General features: G+C 44.8%; 1 protein-coding gene across 1 annotated transcript in view; it reads right to left on the reverse strand.

Annotated features, from left to right (window-relative positions):
* Nucleotides 1-433: 433 nt before the first annotated feature.
* Nucleotides 434-18,098, reverse strand: part of T265_02429 (hypothetical protein) — a gene marked incomplete at both ends in the record, with an annotated part of 60,980 nt that continues 43,315 nt past the window's right edge. Inside the window, 2 exons of the mRNA XM_009166662.1 lie at nt 434-525; nt 15,442-15,844. Of these exons, the coding sequence (XP_009164926.1) occupies nt 434-525; nt 15,442-15,844 (495 nt within the window). The remainder of the gene's footprint in view (nt 526-15,441; nt 15,845-18,098) is intronic.

Here is an 18,098-nt window from a genome sequence, read left to right on the forward strand (position 1 = left end):
TACACAGGCGTACTGCACTGGATTACTGAACGCCTACCACTTTCCACTGTTCGGTACAATTTGTATGAGCGTACAATAACATATTTCACTCCATCTGCTGTGAATGCGCTAAAACCGTGTACCTTCGAAGTTCAGTGCTTCATTGAAGCATCTCAGTGAGTCCGTACAGAATGTCCACCATCAATCAATCAGGCCACTGAAACTGAATTAAAAACCACACAACAAAGTAGTTTACCAACAAACACGTGTGGTTTTTCTCCCAGTAAGATTTCTTTATGTAAGGGTGACTTTCACATAAAGACTCCCTCCAATATCCCAGTCCTCTCCGTTAAATTAAGGGGACCTCCTCACCTTAACTAATAACGATCCACAAATAAAGACTACTTAGAGGCGTAGTGAGTGCAAGGCTAATCGTTTATAGATGTCATCTTACCTAAGGTTTACACATGTATGCCTGCTCTGGTCCATGGTGTCCATCGGTGATGGACAGTTCATTTCGGGTTACCTGGAGCAAATCAACCTGTCCTAAAATGTTGGAACCGATCCTGACAACGGAGCCGTCCATTAAGTGAGTAATCACCTACCTAAGCCTTTGTTGTCACACGTTCCCTTAGGATTACAAAACTGCAATGATTGTATGTCCAATCACAACTAGGTTTGCGTAAAAGACAAGGACTTTAAAAGTGTGTTAGGTGTCGTGGTGTGGTCATTAAATTCACATTGGAGATAAGCGTCGGTTAGTCGGGCCAAAATTACTCCCGCTTTTGACTGAAGCCGTATTTCAGCAAATCTAGAAAAGACATGAGAAAAGGGGACCCTTGAGACCCCGTTTTAAGGCTTAAAAGCGTTAGTTTCATGAGGAAGTACATCAAATTCATTTACCGAAAACCAACAAGTTGCACTCGTTTGTAGCCAAACAGCACGTGACCACGTGGATTTCGTGGTTAATGATAAGTGGCGCTATATGCTAAGTAAGAGGTAAACATATTGTTGATCAGCCGCCCATAGCCGAATGGTTAGATTTTCAAAATACTATCCGGGATGCAGCGTGTTCGAAGCTCCCTGGGGTTTTATGTGATCGACCCAGCTGATTATTTCCAATTGGGATGAAACAGCTATACAGTGCTTCTTTTATTCTCACTCACTGAATCAAATGTCCACTGAAAAATCTCAAACTGGACACTACTGACGTTATAACTTTGGCTGCATGTCATGTCGTTTACGCGACTGCTTTATCGGAAAGTTCAAATAGTTATGCTAATCGCAGCAAGGATGGATTTGCATTCACTGTCCGGGTTTCTAGAGACACCCTGATTGTGTCGTGAACCTTGTATTTTCCACGACCAGTGTGGCTAACTATGATCTTGGTTTATAACTGTGTAATAACGCGTCTGTTTATCCTCAAGTATAAAACTGTTATCCACACCTGTCGTTAGTCAATCCCCTGGCCTTAGCGACCCGATGTTTGACCGTTTTAATCTTCGTTCGAATCTTTGGCCAGTTTTTCAGTGTGACACAGATAAACTTGCGTCCCGTGACTCGTTAGATTATGGAAATATGTGTATCACAGTCATTTAATAAGTTTACGCCATATCGACCTAACACTAAAATCGGTGTGAACAGCGGTGGATTTATTAAAACAATTTGATTACTCATGAATAGTGATCAGGTCATCGAATCTCACAGAAGGACGCAACAAGGATTTTTTACTTTTGCCGTAAGTTCACAGTGAAGCTGTCTGGTTCCTGAAAAGCCTAGTCACGCGAGGCTTTCCAAAGCTCATCAGCACAAATGATACCGTTTGACAGTCGAACGCTCCTGATACGCCCTCCCTCCGCACACCCGGAAAGTACTGGCAAAGACAAAATACACCATACGACTGGGCGTTTGATAATAACATCTGATAGGAAAAAGGTTCTTCGTGAAGATTGATGATTTGGATCAAACTACGCGACTGAATTGGCTAGTCCATAAAAACTCGGGTATCCATTCACTCCAAGGCTGTCCGGATGACCACGTCTCTGACAGAGATCTGTTACTTCCACCTACTAGCTTTGCTACTGGACTGATTGGCACGCTGATCCTCCTAGGACAGCCCGCTGGAGGAAAGTAATGGGTCATAGATTCACATCTAGTCCAATACACAATTCAAGCCTGCAAATTTTAATCGGTAGGGCTTCCGCACCGGAACGTTCCCCTGATTAAAAACCAATCGAATCCCGTCCTGGTTTGTTGACGTAAGTGGGAGGTATTATAACATCCGTGCTCCAATCGTTTTTTTTCTGGAATAACCCAAAAGGCCAAACGCTTGATTTGATTTGAAACGTGCTCGAATGTCACTCTTCGTCAAAATGTTTCCATAGGATTGATTATATCTAGGAGCGTGCAGTACTGGCACGCAAGTGAACTGCTTGGTCACTGATTTCAAGGGATATTATACAGATTGGGTGACAACCATGCAGCAGGAGATCAAATACTTACAGGATAGTTAGTAGTTAGGAATTTCAACTGATCAAGTCCAAAATCCATGTATTGCTGGTACTTGAAAGATGCTACAACCCCCACAATTTAGTGATCCACTGGTCAGAAAATCCGCATTTGATCTTGAAAGAGCAATTGATACTAGAAATAGCGAGCCAACGCCTTGTGCTGAAATCGACTTTGAGCGGAAGTAACCTCCCCATACATCCACGGCATATTTCATCGCTTTTCTACTTGGTTTGTTGTGCTATTACTGAATTACTGTTGTATCATTGGCACTGGCCAGTTGTGGTCAAATTTAGCCACATTTTTGTAGATTGACACAACATCAACCCACCTAGTTTCCGGCCGAAAATCCCTGAACGATCCATTCTTGAGCCCTATCCCGCAGGGTGCCATGCGGATGAAGTAAAGACTGTTTTAAAGCTGCGATGCTACATTCTCAAGCTCAAAACCGAACGACCTGAAAGCAGCAATAGACAGGCCACGGTTGTCACGATAAACAGTTGCACTTTTGCAAACTGGCGTCGGAGGACCACATCGTCATCTGTTGCTTTGTTATTTATATCATTCAGGTTCGATTGGTAAGGAAAGCAGATGCGCTTTGCACCATCTTGATACCTCTAGTCTGAACATATCTCTTGACAGTCAAATGCATTTTCTGAACAATGACAGTTTCCACTAAACTGAGAAGGATGTACAGCTATCCGTGAACAACCAAGCGAAGGTGAGTCCTGCACATAGCTTTCTGTTCACCATTCACCGCAACTACCGTCCAGAAATCTTAGGCAGAACAAAGCGGGCGCTTGTACTTCCTCGAAAAATGATCCAGATCGTGTTATGCAATGACAGGCTGGTCCTTTGGAACTTCAGAGTCATGGATGCCTGCATTGGTTCCAGAGTTTTGGCGAGGCTGTTACCGTCATGAATAAGCTTCAGACACCAACAACAGTTATAATAAGGGTAATGAAACAAGCGTGTCGAGCGAACTTAGCAATCGTTCGGGGCTAGAGCATGATGTAACGCATTTTATGCAAATTGAGAAGATCAAGAAATAAAAGCCTACAAATCGACCGAATAATGGACCAACGGCAATTTTCCAGATTTCTCAGAAGTCACCATCTACTGGATTCCTCCATTGCTGTTTATCACCTCTGCGGTTCGAATGATAAACAGCACCCGAAATTTTAACACTAGGATGTTTTCCCCTGGTTTTGTGATAAAAAAAGCATTCAGTTGTAGCATCCTTCCGGTGCCTAGCTGCTATGCCACCCGAAGGAAGCACGAGGGCTGGACACTCCCAGGTTGCCCAAGCCTAGACAGGGGAAGTCAAGAGGCGAAGGTCACATTCGAACCACGGACCTTCCGGCCCGTAAATTCGCGCTCTAACCACTTGGGTCATTTCGGCCCCGGTTATGTGATAAAGTTTGCATGCAATCGTCACAGTGCAGTTGAATTTTGGGATCAACCTTGGGTCTGACTGAATGATTCGGTTTGTAATGATATAGCAACAGCAAATTGTGGGGATTAGGCGGTTTGTATCGCTGCTGCGAGGACCACGTGAGAACCACGAAAACATCAGTCATAACACTTGAAAAGAACGGAAAATGATCTGGCCGTGTATGAACAAGTAGCACCTAACAGTTAACACAGATTATATAACACCAACCTAAAGCATATAGACCATCTGACTGAGAACTCCTCGAACCACGTGACGCAGAGTGGTCCTGAGATAAGCCGTGTCATCAGGAAGTTCTCCCACTGTTCGAACAAAAAAGTTCCCCCAAGCCTGAAACGTTTAGTAAAATTTTCTATCATTGAAACAGTATATCAGAGCACTGTGTTCTTTACAGCTATAAATCTTTAAAGAAAGAAAAACCCAGAAGGGTTTTGTGGAACCGATCCCGTCTTCTAAATTACCTCCAAATAAATTTAGTTATAAAAGGCAGTCTGGTGACTACAACGTAATTAAACGGAACTAGATACTAAAAATAATGTGAACTCCTGAAAGAAGCAAAAGAACAGGTGTGTGTGTGGGGGGGAGGTCATAGAGTTAACGGGAAGCAGTACAAACAAATGCATTGTAGACCGTTTGAAAGACAGTTCACGTAGCTGACCGAACTGACAACATCTACTGGAGACCGGTATTCTTGTCAAAGCGTTCCAGAGCTTGGTGGAACAAACTGACGGTTATTCCGTTGTCTACCAGATAGCAGTGCACACCCAACTGAGAAACGTCTCTGATGTTTCGATCCTCGTCATCGAAGAAAATCATTTCCTTGTAAGGGATGCCGGAGAGCCTGTGAAATCTAACGGTGAGACAAAAGGGCGCATAATGTCGGTTTCGGTTAACTGAATGCAGCTAAAATCATAAACCTGTCAATCAGGCAGGAAGATCGTTAGATATGACAGACGTAAGAATCGAATAAGCTTTCATCTAGCACATAATCGGTGGGATGATGCTATTAGGCTATCCGCATCTGTAGACTGAACCAGACACGAATTGTCCCATCGTGCGATAGCTTCTTTGTTCCGCGGTTTACACCCTAATTTCTGTTCATCGGAGCACCAACACATCAGTATTAGTCAAGGCACTGCTGAAGATACACAACGTTCTCTGAGGTGAGCGTTATGATAGGCTATGGATTTCACCAATGGGGCGATCGATGTGGGGGTGAGGCGGGGGGGAACACCCATCAATCTGAAAGCTGATGCATACTGTGCATGAAAACGCCGAGATTCATGTACTCAATATTCGCAAAGTTCGCAGTCTGTCACTGGTAACACGGCAGTGGGATGTTCAACAGCTAGGGCAGTTGAAATTTATGGGACGGTAGATGAAACCCGACATGAACCTCATCTCGACAGGAGCACCAGTGTTGCATAAGAGACACAGTGAATCCATGTCCAAAGTGAAAACATGCTTTCCTATACAGGAAGAGCATCAGTTTACCTTTCGAAATGTTTCACTTTTGAACCAGGATAGATTTCCATATAGTCGAACAATTCGTCCCATTTGAGTAGGCGTAGTAGCGTTTTCGCTATATCAATGGCACCAGTACTGCAACAGAACGGGAGAATGGAACGACCTTTTCATTAGGGTTGGAGATGGTGTAGTCAAGAAGTACATTGAGCTTGGAAGGAGATAAGAATGATAGAAATCAGAAAGACGCGCAGGAGGGCTGGGCAATCGGTTACCGAGCATGCAGGTGAGCCCGAGAGCACTAATATAAACGGTGTCCCTTTGAAAAAAGGAAACAAAATGACTAGCTACAGCGTCCTGACATGAGCGACGAAACTTACAGGCGGACCGTTTGGATAGCCACGAATACCACACAAATTGATCCGGTAAGTGCAATTAGAAACTCGTTTAGCAACACTGCGTAGAAACAATCTTGCATGGTGTGAAGTAGAAATTGGATGTCCATGAACACTGGTCGCATCTGTTAGTAAAGTGCAATGTGACGAAGATCTCGTGACTGGAGTTACCAGTTCGGAACGATTCAGCTGCCTGATTTAAAGAAGGAACTGTACTGATTCACTGGCTACGATAATACATGCCACAAGTTCTCTTTGTTGTCTAGCTAGAATGCCACCCGAAGGAAGCACAAGGTCTGAGCTACTTCTGGGTTGCCCACGCGTAGACAGAAGCAGTCAAGATGCCAAGATAGAGTTCGAACTATGGGCTTTACCGTCAGCAAGTTCGCGCCTTAACCACAAAGCTATTTAGAATTCGGGTGAAAGGTCTGACTGGAGCCGGGCTATTCATTTGCTCGTTGGGATAGACACTAGTGTACAGCCATGAGATCATATTGGTGACAGCGTGCGCGGTAACCGTGGGAGTGCCAACGAAGTCAACAATGGATAACAGACACAGGAACAGGAACAGAACGTACCGCGAGGCGCAGGCTAGTTTCACAGCTGGGTTTTCATGGATACATCTGGCAATTTAACGAAACAGATTGTGAAACGACTTGTACCTCAAAATCGAATCCGAATCCGGATACAGTTCGTGTCTTATTCCACTTCGTCCATAGATGAAGTCACCTCTGAAACGAAAGAACTATTACCTAACAACAGGGTCATCACACTCTCTGCGCAAAGGTGGTATAAAGTGTGTATCACACCAGTAAGGCCATAGTGTATAGTCTAGGGATCAAATGCATGGCTATAATCAGGATGTTATCGCAGCTTACCCAGATCGAACACTATTAGTTTCGGAAATTTGGTAACCATCTGGATGACTGCTTTTGCTTGCGTTACCCTCGGTGGCGCCATTCAGTGGGACTGTCCAAGCTGTGAAAATGGAAACCAGCTGTTGAAATATTTAGAAGTAAAAAATGGATAATTCTGGCATGCGAATGGGTCATCCGGTCAAACAAACATTCTTGCCAGCTCAGAAGTGACGACTCAGGTGGTGTGGCCTTGTGAATGTAATTCAAACCCGCAAGCGTCACAAACGGGAGATTCAGCTGGGTTCCAAGTAAGTCTCTCGAAAAGCCAAATTAGTTTGCAAATAAGTGTATATTCGCTAATTTCGTGCAATTGGGTTTCAAGAAGAACATAAGGTTGACGGAAACCCGGGGACTGTGCCTACCTGATGAATCCCAAAGGGAGAAACCGGTTGTGGGCTGTCGACGAATTTTCAGCAACCTTAGGAGCAGTGCACTACAAATATTCATATGTCGCGATATCTCGAATATCGTAGCGACTGAAACATGAGGCAGCCTAGTGCAGCACATTCAGTTGCCTAGACACATCACACACGAGAGATTCAGCTCGGTTCCAGGTGAGCCTCTCGAACAAACAAATTAGTTTGCAGATGAGTGTATTTCGCTAAGTTCAAACCTCCTTACAACCCATCATATGCTCAGGTGGTGACCTCTAATAAGAGCAATATTACAATCCAGTGATTACCCATTTGGTGTGAACTAACAGAATAATCGCGCCAGGATAGCAGAACGAGCGAGATGCGAAGGCAAAGAATCACCCAAGCCTTTGGATCCTTGTGTTCTGTGTTGAATGAAGTTCATAATCCTGGCGTATGACGCAAGTGGTAGCCGCTTAAACGAAAATGGCTGGGAAGTTTTACCGTACATGTTGTCGGGTAGGGTTGCAGGTGGGACAAGAATTGTCACGTGGTTTGAGTGTTTGTGACGCGTGATCTGATGAGTGACCGCTACACACACTCTCCTCTTGGCGAAGGAGAGAAGTAGGTGCTGATGAAATGGCAGGCGATGCTCGTGGTTCCGGGGTAAACAAGATAATAGACAGTCTATGTGGGTGTACTAATAAGATTAATTCCAGGGTTAAGTAGACAGGAGGGTCTTAAAACTTGATTGGTCTTAGCGTTCAGCTGTAGCACTTTTTCGGTGCCCAGCTGCCACGCCACACGAAGGAAGCACGAGGGATGGGATACTGTAAGATTAATTCTAGGGTTAAGTAGACAGGAGGGTCTTAAAACTTGATTGGTCTTAGCGTTCAGCTGTAGCACTTTTTCGGTGCCCAGCTGCCACGCCACACGAAGGAAGCACGAGGGATGGGATACTGTAAGGTTGCCCAAGCCTAGACAGGGGAAGTTGAGAGGCAGAGGTCGGGTTCGAACCACGGACCTTCCGGTCGGTAAATTCGCGCTCTAACCACTGAGCCGCCTCGTCCCGGACAGGAGGGTAGCCGCTACAGTTCACATGATAAGGGATTATTTAATGGGGGTATGAAAATCTAAAGAACAGCAAAGTCAACGTGGCCTACTGTGCAGGAAAACGAAAGGAGAAATAAGGGAGGAAAGCGGTCCACAAGATACTCGGACCAGTCTCCCATAAAAACTGCGGCCCGCAAATGCTGAAACAAAAAACGATCGATCACTCAGAGCCTTCAAAAAAAACTCCAAAAAAGTCGCTTCCCAAGGTTTTTCGAACTTTCTCCTCCAGAATACATTTCGCCTTCAAAACACTGCAGTTAGGCTGGTTCTCCAGTGTCCGCAGCTTCTTGACCGCATCGTCAGACGTCAAATTTGTCCACGTTTAAGTCATACGAAATACTACGTCTCTCTCTTCCCTAACCTAACCTAAGTATTGCGGATTTAATAAACGAGTCGGTCGCAAACAAGACTACACTTGGCCGCAATGACCTTGCGGTTATCGATTCATGAAACCTGGAGACGAATCACTACGAACACAATCCGTGCATCACACCACTCCAAGCGGACAGTGGCATCCATCAACTGTCAATCACTACACAACGGATGCAAGCTGTCACCTGTTCAGTTCGACCGACTGGGAAAGGTGATACAGGGAATATCTTTATTTAGATATGGGTCCCAAGGAGGTCTATGCACATCACAGTGATCAAACGCGATAATCTCCCTATGGTAAATGCCTCATCCCATACCAATTAGCCCAGGCAGCGTTTAAAACTTTTTGATAGAAAGATGTTATCCACATCGATGACAATTCTGGATGGCCTTTTTGTAAGGAAAAATGCACGCGTCACCAGGGTGGTGCGTCTAGCGAGCGTCTGGGGCGACTCCTATGTCGGTCCTTGGCTTCATGTTCCATCAAAAGGCGCCAGCCAGTTATGAGAAACAAAGAAAATCACTACGATTGTATTTATGGGGTTATCACGGAATGTTTCAAAGATCACGCTGAATTCTTCGTGAGCTGCTGAGAAGCTCGATTCAGATAGAGCGACAGTGGTTAACTAATTAATTAGTAGTTTAATCAGTAGGTCGCACGTGACATCCGTCCAACCGGCGTGATGTTCGGTCATTTAGAGCGGCCGGCCTGAGGACATAGGGACCGTTTCCTCGAGTGAACTAAATTCATTGGGTACTTGTATAACCACAGCTGGTTTGCATAAATGGACATGATTTCGAAAAGAAGGAATATACAGTTAGACTGCAACTATTATGATGTGGCCACGTCAATATCTCCTCAAGTAAAAATCGCTCAGCGTATATATTGTGACGTATATATACATATAGTATATATTATACATATTGTGGCGTCTCCTGCCAAGAGCTGGGTTAGAGAGACGGTTGACGCCAAAATACTTCATGAGCCCTGTACATCCAATTGTCACACATGGCTCACCCTTGGATGTGCACCGAAAACAAAATGTACATGCACAGTAGCAGTCAACTCGATGACGACAGGGCACCATGGGCAGCAAATGGAAAACTAGCGGAGTCTATTGTGTTGGGTGATTATCGCATGTGAAGTACCTGAAGCGTAACAAAGTTGCCGTTTCCTTATCATCCAATTACGAATTTGGCGATTCCACTCTACACAACCGGACAGCCGAATGTGGCCCGTATCTTTTGCCCATGCCATGCCACCAGAAGGAAGCACGAGGGCTGGGATACTGTCAGGTTTCCCAAGCCTAAACAGAACCTTGTGCACGTGGTATGCTGGAGAGTCCTTGTGTAGCCCAGGTTGGTGCAAGTTCCTCGGATATTTAGAATTATGCAGTGACAGAGTCAAGTAGACACAGCAAGCAGAAGATTGGATAGTGCTGGTAAGCTGATCCACTAGCAGCTGCGCTTTTGTTCATCTTCGAAGATCGTAAAAGAGATTCCACCTGCACACAAAAGACTAGGGTGTCCCACGGAGATCTCTTAATTAACGCATTATTGATGAATCTAAAATGAGGAGTTGGTAGACGCGTGTTGTATCGTTTAGAAGGAAGTGGTACCTAGATGCACGCGAATACGTAGCAACGTTTAGGCTTTTCGAGTCGAACACCTGTTGATTTGAGGAAGAATAAGCAACGATGCCCACTGTAAGATATGGCGCTGTTAGGGAGAATTCACGATTAGTCCCCATGCTGTCCCCGGGCTGCGCGTCCCACAAAGAACAACAAAAGCTAGAACTCTTGGTCTATAAGCGGAGTTCACAACGATCGTTCGGAGTGTCGATGTAGATAGGCATGATTATAGGTCTATTTGCTCACACACAAAATATGAAGAATTGGGCCTTAGATTAAGAATAAGTACGCCACTAAGGTAGAGGTGAAGCACTTCAGTACAAAAATCAGAGTACCGACAAATCGCCAAAACCAAACAAGGAATGCCTCTAACGAGAATCAATATCAACGATAAGGCGCTCAATTCAAGAACTAATGACAAAGTGAGTGTAGGACAGGAACTCAAAACAGTCAAACAAATAGGATAGATTGTCTAGATTGCTGATTCGATGGCAGTGCACTAATACGCTTCGACCTATCACAACTGGGAATATCATCGAACTCGCTGTGTACAAGAAAGCTATTCCGTTGAAGAATCCTTTGGGGGCGTGATCATGATGCAAGCCATGAAGCAGAATAGGAAGGAAATACTGTCAATTTATTCAAGACCAGAAAGCAATGTAAGGTCCAGGTTGGACTCGAAGGGCACAAAGTCTTATCAGAAACACATTGCCCTATATGCTCACCATAGAGGACTTTTTTACTGGTTGTACGGCTGTTATTGTGCGCAACGGTGAGGAGAACTAAAAACTGACGATTTCAGAGTAGAACGAACAAACAGCATCAGGGCACAGAGCCCTCTAGTCCAACTGATCACAACAATAAGCATAGAATTGAAAAAATTCCCTAGCTTATTTTAATTCATCCAGCAAGAGCATTGTCCGTGAGGCACAGCTCAGTGTCCAGCCTGTCCAGGAGTTTACCACATGCAGAACCTCGTTACCTATTCACCCGTATTAGTTTACACCTGGGGGTTACCAGATGTGAAAACTAGCGATTTCGGTTGATGGTCACTAGCTGAAGAGTCTGAGATCCACAAATTGAGGAAAGTAGCAGCCAAATAGATATCTAGAACCAAGTTGGAGGAACCTAAAACGTTCGCCACTTGATGCGATACTGAAAACGCAGTGAGCGAAAGCCCAACGTTTTCCATAACACGGAATGACGTTATTATGCATCGTTCTGACTCCAAAACGACTGACAGAATTTTTAGAGCACGGACTTTGGATTAAAGTAGTTTGCAGTGCAGCGCGTGATCAAATTCGTTTGAACCACGCACCAGGAACTTAGTCGGCTTTGGTTTTTGACTAGTTTTCATTCTATTATGGCGTCGTGATGCAAAGCCTACCCGGAGCTAAGAAATACGAATTGATAGAGGCCTGGATACGTGTACTAATGTGCATAAACACGCGCGAACAATGCATAAGCCATGTGGGTGAGTTTAGAAAAGCTGAAAAGTACGAAACACAAATCTATTGCAGCGAGCGAAGACACATGCATATGAATGCGACAGGAGTGCCACGTGGATCGTAGACACATGACAATTCAAAAAGGCATCTCGCTAAAGGGTACAGCAACGCTAACCGAATCATACACAATCATCAGTGTGACCCTATATTGCTCCCATGCAGCCTCTCCACTAATGAAAAGATACTATCCTCTTGAGAATAGCTGGCCTCGAGTACGGCAACAATGAAAGAGACACGTGTAGATGGGTTGCCAACGCTTCTTGTGCATGCAGTTAGTGTTGCCTAAGTGCGAGTGGAGGACTATTGACGAAAACGAAATAAGTTCATAAGATGAGTGAAACTTCGTCATAAGAAGTCGTCACTCGAGGAGCCCGTCAATAGGTAACCACGTGATGTTCCATATCATTGGGGGAAGAGCGATGCTACATCTCGTCAAATTGAGAGCTACTCATTCTGCTGTCGCTTGAGGCCGAACGGTTACGTTCTCAACCACTGGCTAGAAGGTCGCGAGTTAGAACCTTCCCCCCGGAGTTTCGTGAGATGCGCATTGCTGATAATTCCCAGTAAGGATTATACAGCTAAACAGTGCTTCTCAGCCAGTCAGCATAGATTAACTTCATTGACAGGACAAAATCACAATTGATAACGGAGTTTAACCCGAATCCACAATCTAACCAACAACGGATCAAGTAACGTGGACTGTGTGACTGAAGGATGGCGACGTCAGGTCCTGTGTAAATGCGGTAGATCAGTCACTCGTGGTCGAATGGCACTGTGCAGCAACTAAACTGAAGACTGTGGGTTCGAAATTCCAGATAGCAATCCCCATGCTGTCAACTAGTCATCATCGAAAATAGTAAAGTACTTAGTTGCCCCAGTTGTTTTGCTCTAAACGCGAGCACTCGGTGAGATGAGATCGAGCTGAGAGGCCACACCCAAAAACATTAATTTCATGGAGTGGATCTCGGGTGACCGAGAGCTACCTTGAAGCCATTATGCTTATTTCGACCGTTGTCACCATATTCCAGGCGTAAAATTTCACGTTTCACCCTCTGTAAAGAGTGAAGAAGAGGTCGGCGCCTCATCAGCTATGTTCACACCGTTCTCATCAGGTGGACTAAACATTTCGAGTACAGCTGTCGCCTAACCATCATCAAGAGCAGCAGGGTAGCGCAGGAATGCACCCACGAAGAAAAAAGAATGGCCCAATAAAGAGTTGAAACAGAAAGGTGGAGAATTAATGTAAAAACAAGTGGGGCCACGGTAAGCAACCTCAGCAGCGGTCATGGACAGTTCTGAGCAGAAGATTTGAATAAAACGACATTGCCAACAGCGTCTCTCATGAAACACAGGACCAAACACACAACAGCAAACAAACTTTCGCTCGGCAACTCGCGTAGGACGGAACAACAAGCCCACCAATGATAATGGCTGCTACATTGTCATTATCATCATCGACAGAACAGCGTCATTGCTCAACACCGATGCTTCGAAGGCGTAAGCGTTAGGGTGTTGAAAAAATACGCGACAATCCTTATCATCTTCCGCGTGAAAACCCAAACTTTATAATCCAGTGAGAGAAGCAGACGTGTGCTGAAAAACCAATGAGCTGTACTTCGAAACATATTTACAATTCATTTCGTTCACTCAAAAATCACGGGCGGTTTGTTTTCTTCGGTTTAAATTTGTTCTCTGGAAAGTTAAACAGAACGGAAACAGTATTAGTTTTCGGACTAGAGAATTGTTGATATAGCTAATGATTGAATGGTACTAGAAGCAATGAGCTGCGATACAAAATGCTCTAGACCACTCTAAGAAGCGGTGTGAATGGGAATCGAATCATCGACGTCGGAGACTAGGAACCTTGCTCAGACCCACACGTCGTTGCCCCCAAGGCCTCACAGGTCTCACCACCGTTAGGGTATCAATAAACAACCAAAAAGCAAGTAGGACGCCACACACGTTAGTGCGAGCTGAAGATTTGCTAGCCTGCTTGGATATGGGCAAGCGGGGCGAGATGACTCGGTGGTTAGAGCGCGAATTTACCGACCGGAAGGTCCGTGGTTCGAACCCGACCTCTGCCTCTCGACTTCCCCTGTTTAAACTTGGGCAACCTGGCAGTATCCCAGCCCTCGTGCTTTCTTCGGGTGTCATGGCAGCTGGGCAATGAAATGGTTACAGATGAACGATTATTACTTTTATTATTAATACAATACTCTAAGTCGTCCATACCATACAACCTTTCGTGGTCGTACGGCAGTAAAGAATCTGTTGCGGGTTCGAAACTCTGCGTTTCATGAGATGTGCACTGCTGATGGTTTCTAACAGCGATAAGACGGCTGTACATTGGTCGTTGGTCTGTTCGCTGAACTGGGCAATTTGATTGCATTGCTAGAGTGCGTAGTGGTGCGTAGCGATGGGTTGGTGTTGCCCATTCTGCTCCACGACCACGATTGGTGATAAAACGTTTGCAATCAAATTGCCCAGCTAAGTCAACAAAACATCCAGCTGTACGTTGCTTATCAGCTTCACAGGCAGAATGAAATCTCACCTGAAAATGATCAAACCTCTTCACACCATCAAGGTATAATTAGTTCAGAGGAAGAATACTTTCACAAGATGAGTGAAACTTCCTTCCAAATAGTCGTCAGTGGACGATCAGTGATTGACCACGTGATTTGGTTACCGTGGTTGGAGGGTGAGTGGTGCTATGTCCTGTCTAAGTGAGGAGACCAGCTGCTCATGGTTAAACGGTTAGGTGTTCAGCCACTGGTCAGAATGTCAGACATGTTAGAATGTTAGAAATTCTGAGTCACGTGAGATGCGCACTGCAGATGCAGAAACAGCTGTACAGTGCTCATCGGTTTTTCAGTATAGATTGGCTTCACTGAGAGGATGAAACATCTATTGAAAATCGGTTTCTAGTTGCCGTTGATGAAAGACAGAACTTATGCGTGACGGAAATTTAGGACAGGTTTCATCTCTCATTGACGCCAATGCGTTACACATACCATAAAGCGTCAGACTGGAGATATTAAAACGGCCCGTCGATTCAACATCCTTGAAGTTATGTGTTATGCTTTATGATATCATACTAGTGTCGTGTTGTCCTTTCGATTTGTCTAGACGGGGTGTACGCAGTTCGTGAACCTACTGAGATCGGTAGGTTAATCGCCGAGCCTATGACTGGCCTTTCCACTGCTCTCATCCATCCAACACTCTACCGGTCTCCCTAGTTCCTGGGAGTTTAAAAGGCGCACTTAATAGAACTAGTGGCAATGATTGAGTTGTGAGCAACCTGCATTTTCGTGCAGATGGGAAGGTTCAGTGCTTGGATGAATGCGGCTTATGGCTCGATCACTTTTTTGGTAAATATATATTATCCCTGTGATATGGAAATGGTAAGCTCAACCAGCAGATCACTTCGTGGGGACGGCCGATATTTACAGGTTAGGCTCACCGTAACAAGTGAACTGAGAAAGCAAAAAGAACGTACAGAGGAGCAGTCGGCATGGAACTCCTAGAGTAAAGGCACCTGAAACTGCGTACACAAGGAGAAACTTTCAAAACATCTAAAAGCGATATGTAAGTTAACTTGACTGAAAAAGTAGTCCAAAGAGAATAAAGTGTCCGGCAACTCTAGCAATTCAAGGAAGTTGATGGCGACATACAAAATTTACCACAAGAACTAAAAGCCATTTCGAAAAGCAACTGCTTGGGATGGAGAGAGAAAAACAGTAAAACTCACTTTTAATCTTTACCGGATTTGATCGACGAGCGGCAACAACCGAACGTTTGTGTTTCTGCTTTCTGGCCTTCCCTGTATTGAGACTGATGGTGGATTTCTTAGTCACGTTCACATGTTTATCGCTATCACTGTGGACAGTGTCGTCTTCGGATGCCGATGACTCTCCGTGCGAGGAGGTTTCAACAGGTAGTTGGCCAGCACGTCGCATACCTTCTATACAAGCAGTGCGATGCGCTTCACGCGCTGCTTCCTTCGCCGCCCGATGGGCTTCATGTTCAGCCCGACGCTTTGAACGTAAAGCCTCTCGCTGGCGAAGACGCTCGGACTGATTAACGACCTCAGCCAAACTACGAGACTGCCATCGATGATAGAGGACTGCGCCTGTGTTCAAGCCTTCCTCGACCTACAGAGTGAGGAAGTCAAATAAACTCTGTATGGTTTCACATCTGATCCGCTGAACAGAATCATCGTTGACTGTTGAGAGCAATAGAACCGTTGCAATGAAGCTTCGATCCACACTTCTTTAATCGGGACTAAATATAGCTCGACCTCTACAAGGCATAATACGATAGGCGTTCACAGAACTAAACAATGAGTACAAGGCGACTATAGGAACAGGAGTTCAAAGCTAGATGAAGGAAACACCAATCCGCCGAAATTCCAAAGGATGGATAGGAATTGGACGTAAAAAAGGGCTACTGCCTTGTATTGACAACTGTGTCTTGCAATATCACTAAGCCGGATCACTAGTGAACCTGGGTCGAAACCCACGTGAAGTGAAAATACTTCGTGCGAAACAGACAGCTAACATTAGGCCATAAAACTCGTAGCCACAAACCATGGCTTCCTGCGAAAAGAGACGAGTTGACGGGTTCCGTGCGTTATTTATTTAAAGGCGTTCATCCGTTCAAAATGCGATCATAGTATCAGCAGGTTCATTCTGTCGACAATGACAATAAATGTTTCCCATTGACGCTGATTCCCTGTTTACTGACGGAGAGAGTCGACTGTCTCTGTGATTATATTAGCGAACATCGCGCCTCACTAGGTTCACTAGTTGAAGTAATTGGACAACTGATACTGCTCCACGCACAAAACAATCTCATTTTTCATAAAGGAAACTACTCACAAGGTTGCTGAGAACTCTTCGGCAGCCCACGACCGGTTTCGCCCTTCTTGGGGCTCATCAGGTAGGCGCCTGTGTGCAGGACATTCAGTTGTAGAATATCACAAACGAGGGATTCAGTTGAGTCACTCGTGAAAACCAAATTGATTTGCAAATGAGTGTATTTCTCGAATCTCGTTTTTTTAGGACATTCATCGGATTCAACTTAAGTTCGTATGTGTTTCAGGAGAAGATTAGGGACTTGAGCCTTTATCCGTAAAAAGTTATGTGGAAAAATTTTGAATCTTTCCCTGATCATAACTATCTCTCTTTTCTTCCTTCCAGTGTCCCTTCAGATTGAGTTGAATGAAAGTTTAGGGTACTTAGATATTTTTATGGGACAAAATGAGGCCACACCAGACACGGAGTGGCCAACGGCTACATTCCAACAGTTTCTTGCCCACTGCATTCAAGTGAGGCCCAGTAAAGACAGTGGGAAACACATGGACCACAAAAACAACGCTGACCGAGAATGGCTGCCTGAGTAGGTTTGTTATCCTTCACAGTAAACCGAAAGAACTGTCGGATGTAGTTCGTAATTTTCCTAAGAAACCCTAATGTGTCCACTATTTCGTGGTGAGCACATTGAAAACATGAAATAAAACTAAAATCTGCCTTAAACCACACTCAGCTGCCTAGCAAAGTCTGTTCCCTTTAAGCACACGAATCCAAGGAACTGCTCAAGCACCCTACGGCACGCTTTGCATACCGATTCCCTTGTACTTACACTCACATACACACAGAACGGACTAGCGCTTTTTTAGCGATTGAGCGGACAGTTTCCAATCATGCAGCTTGGAAACAACGGTTGACCATTAGTGATAAGTAATTGGGGATGGAGATCTGTCAAACAGGCCGGGCAGTCCAAACTTCTCACGCCTTCAAGATTCTACTGCACGATCGAAGATCAACATTAATAGCTATAGATGAAGTGATTTTGGTCACATACAAGAAACAACACCGTGCACGAAACGCACCTGTCTATCCTGGAACTGTCCCCAACTATTGTCGCAAAACCTAGTATGACGTTTGGTCTTCAGTCCTTTGTTGCCATGACTTTTACCTACTGCGCTTTAATTTTGCGACTGGTGAAATTAACTTGAGATGATACTTAGCAACCTTGTTCATCTTGCTGTTTTGTTAAAGTGAACGAAAGGTATCCGACACATCAGGTTCTGGAGGATTCATGAAACCAGCGCACAAGCGATGCAGCTGCAAAATTCATCCAACTGTGGTAGGAAGCATTAAGTAAACTTCACCATCAGTTAATCGTATGTGATAGGTGTCTCTCGACACAAGTGTTGTACGGTACAACTGACTACTTAAATAAGGTCGTCTGGAAGGTCGTCGCCCTTCCTAAGCACGGGTCCGTCAGAAACAAGGCACTCACAGAATCGGACTGGCAGATTAAGACTCACCTGGCCAACATCAACCGGCAATCGAGTCCCAACAAATCACTGGCAACATTAAGTAAATCACCTGAACACCAAGC

Source organism: Opisthorchis viverrini, assembly GCF_000715545.1.
Source record: "Opisthorchis viverrini unplaced genomic scaffold opera_v5_29, whole genome shotgun sequence".
In the NCBI taxonomy this organism is placed as follows: domain Eukaryota; kingdom Metazoa; phylum Platyhelminthes; class Trematoda; order Opisthorchiida; family Opisthorchiidae; genus Opisthorchis; species Opisthorchis viverrini.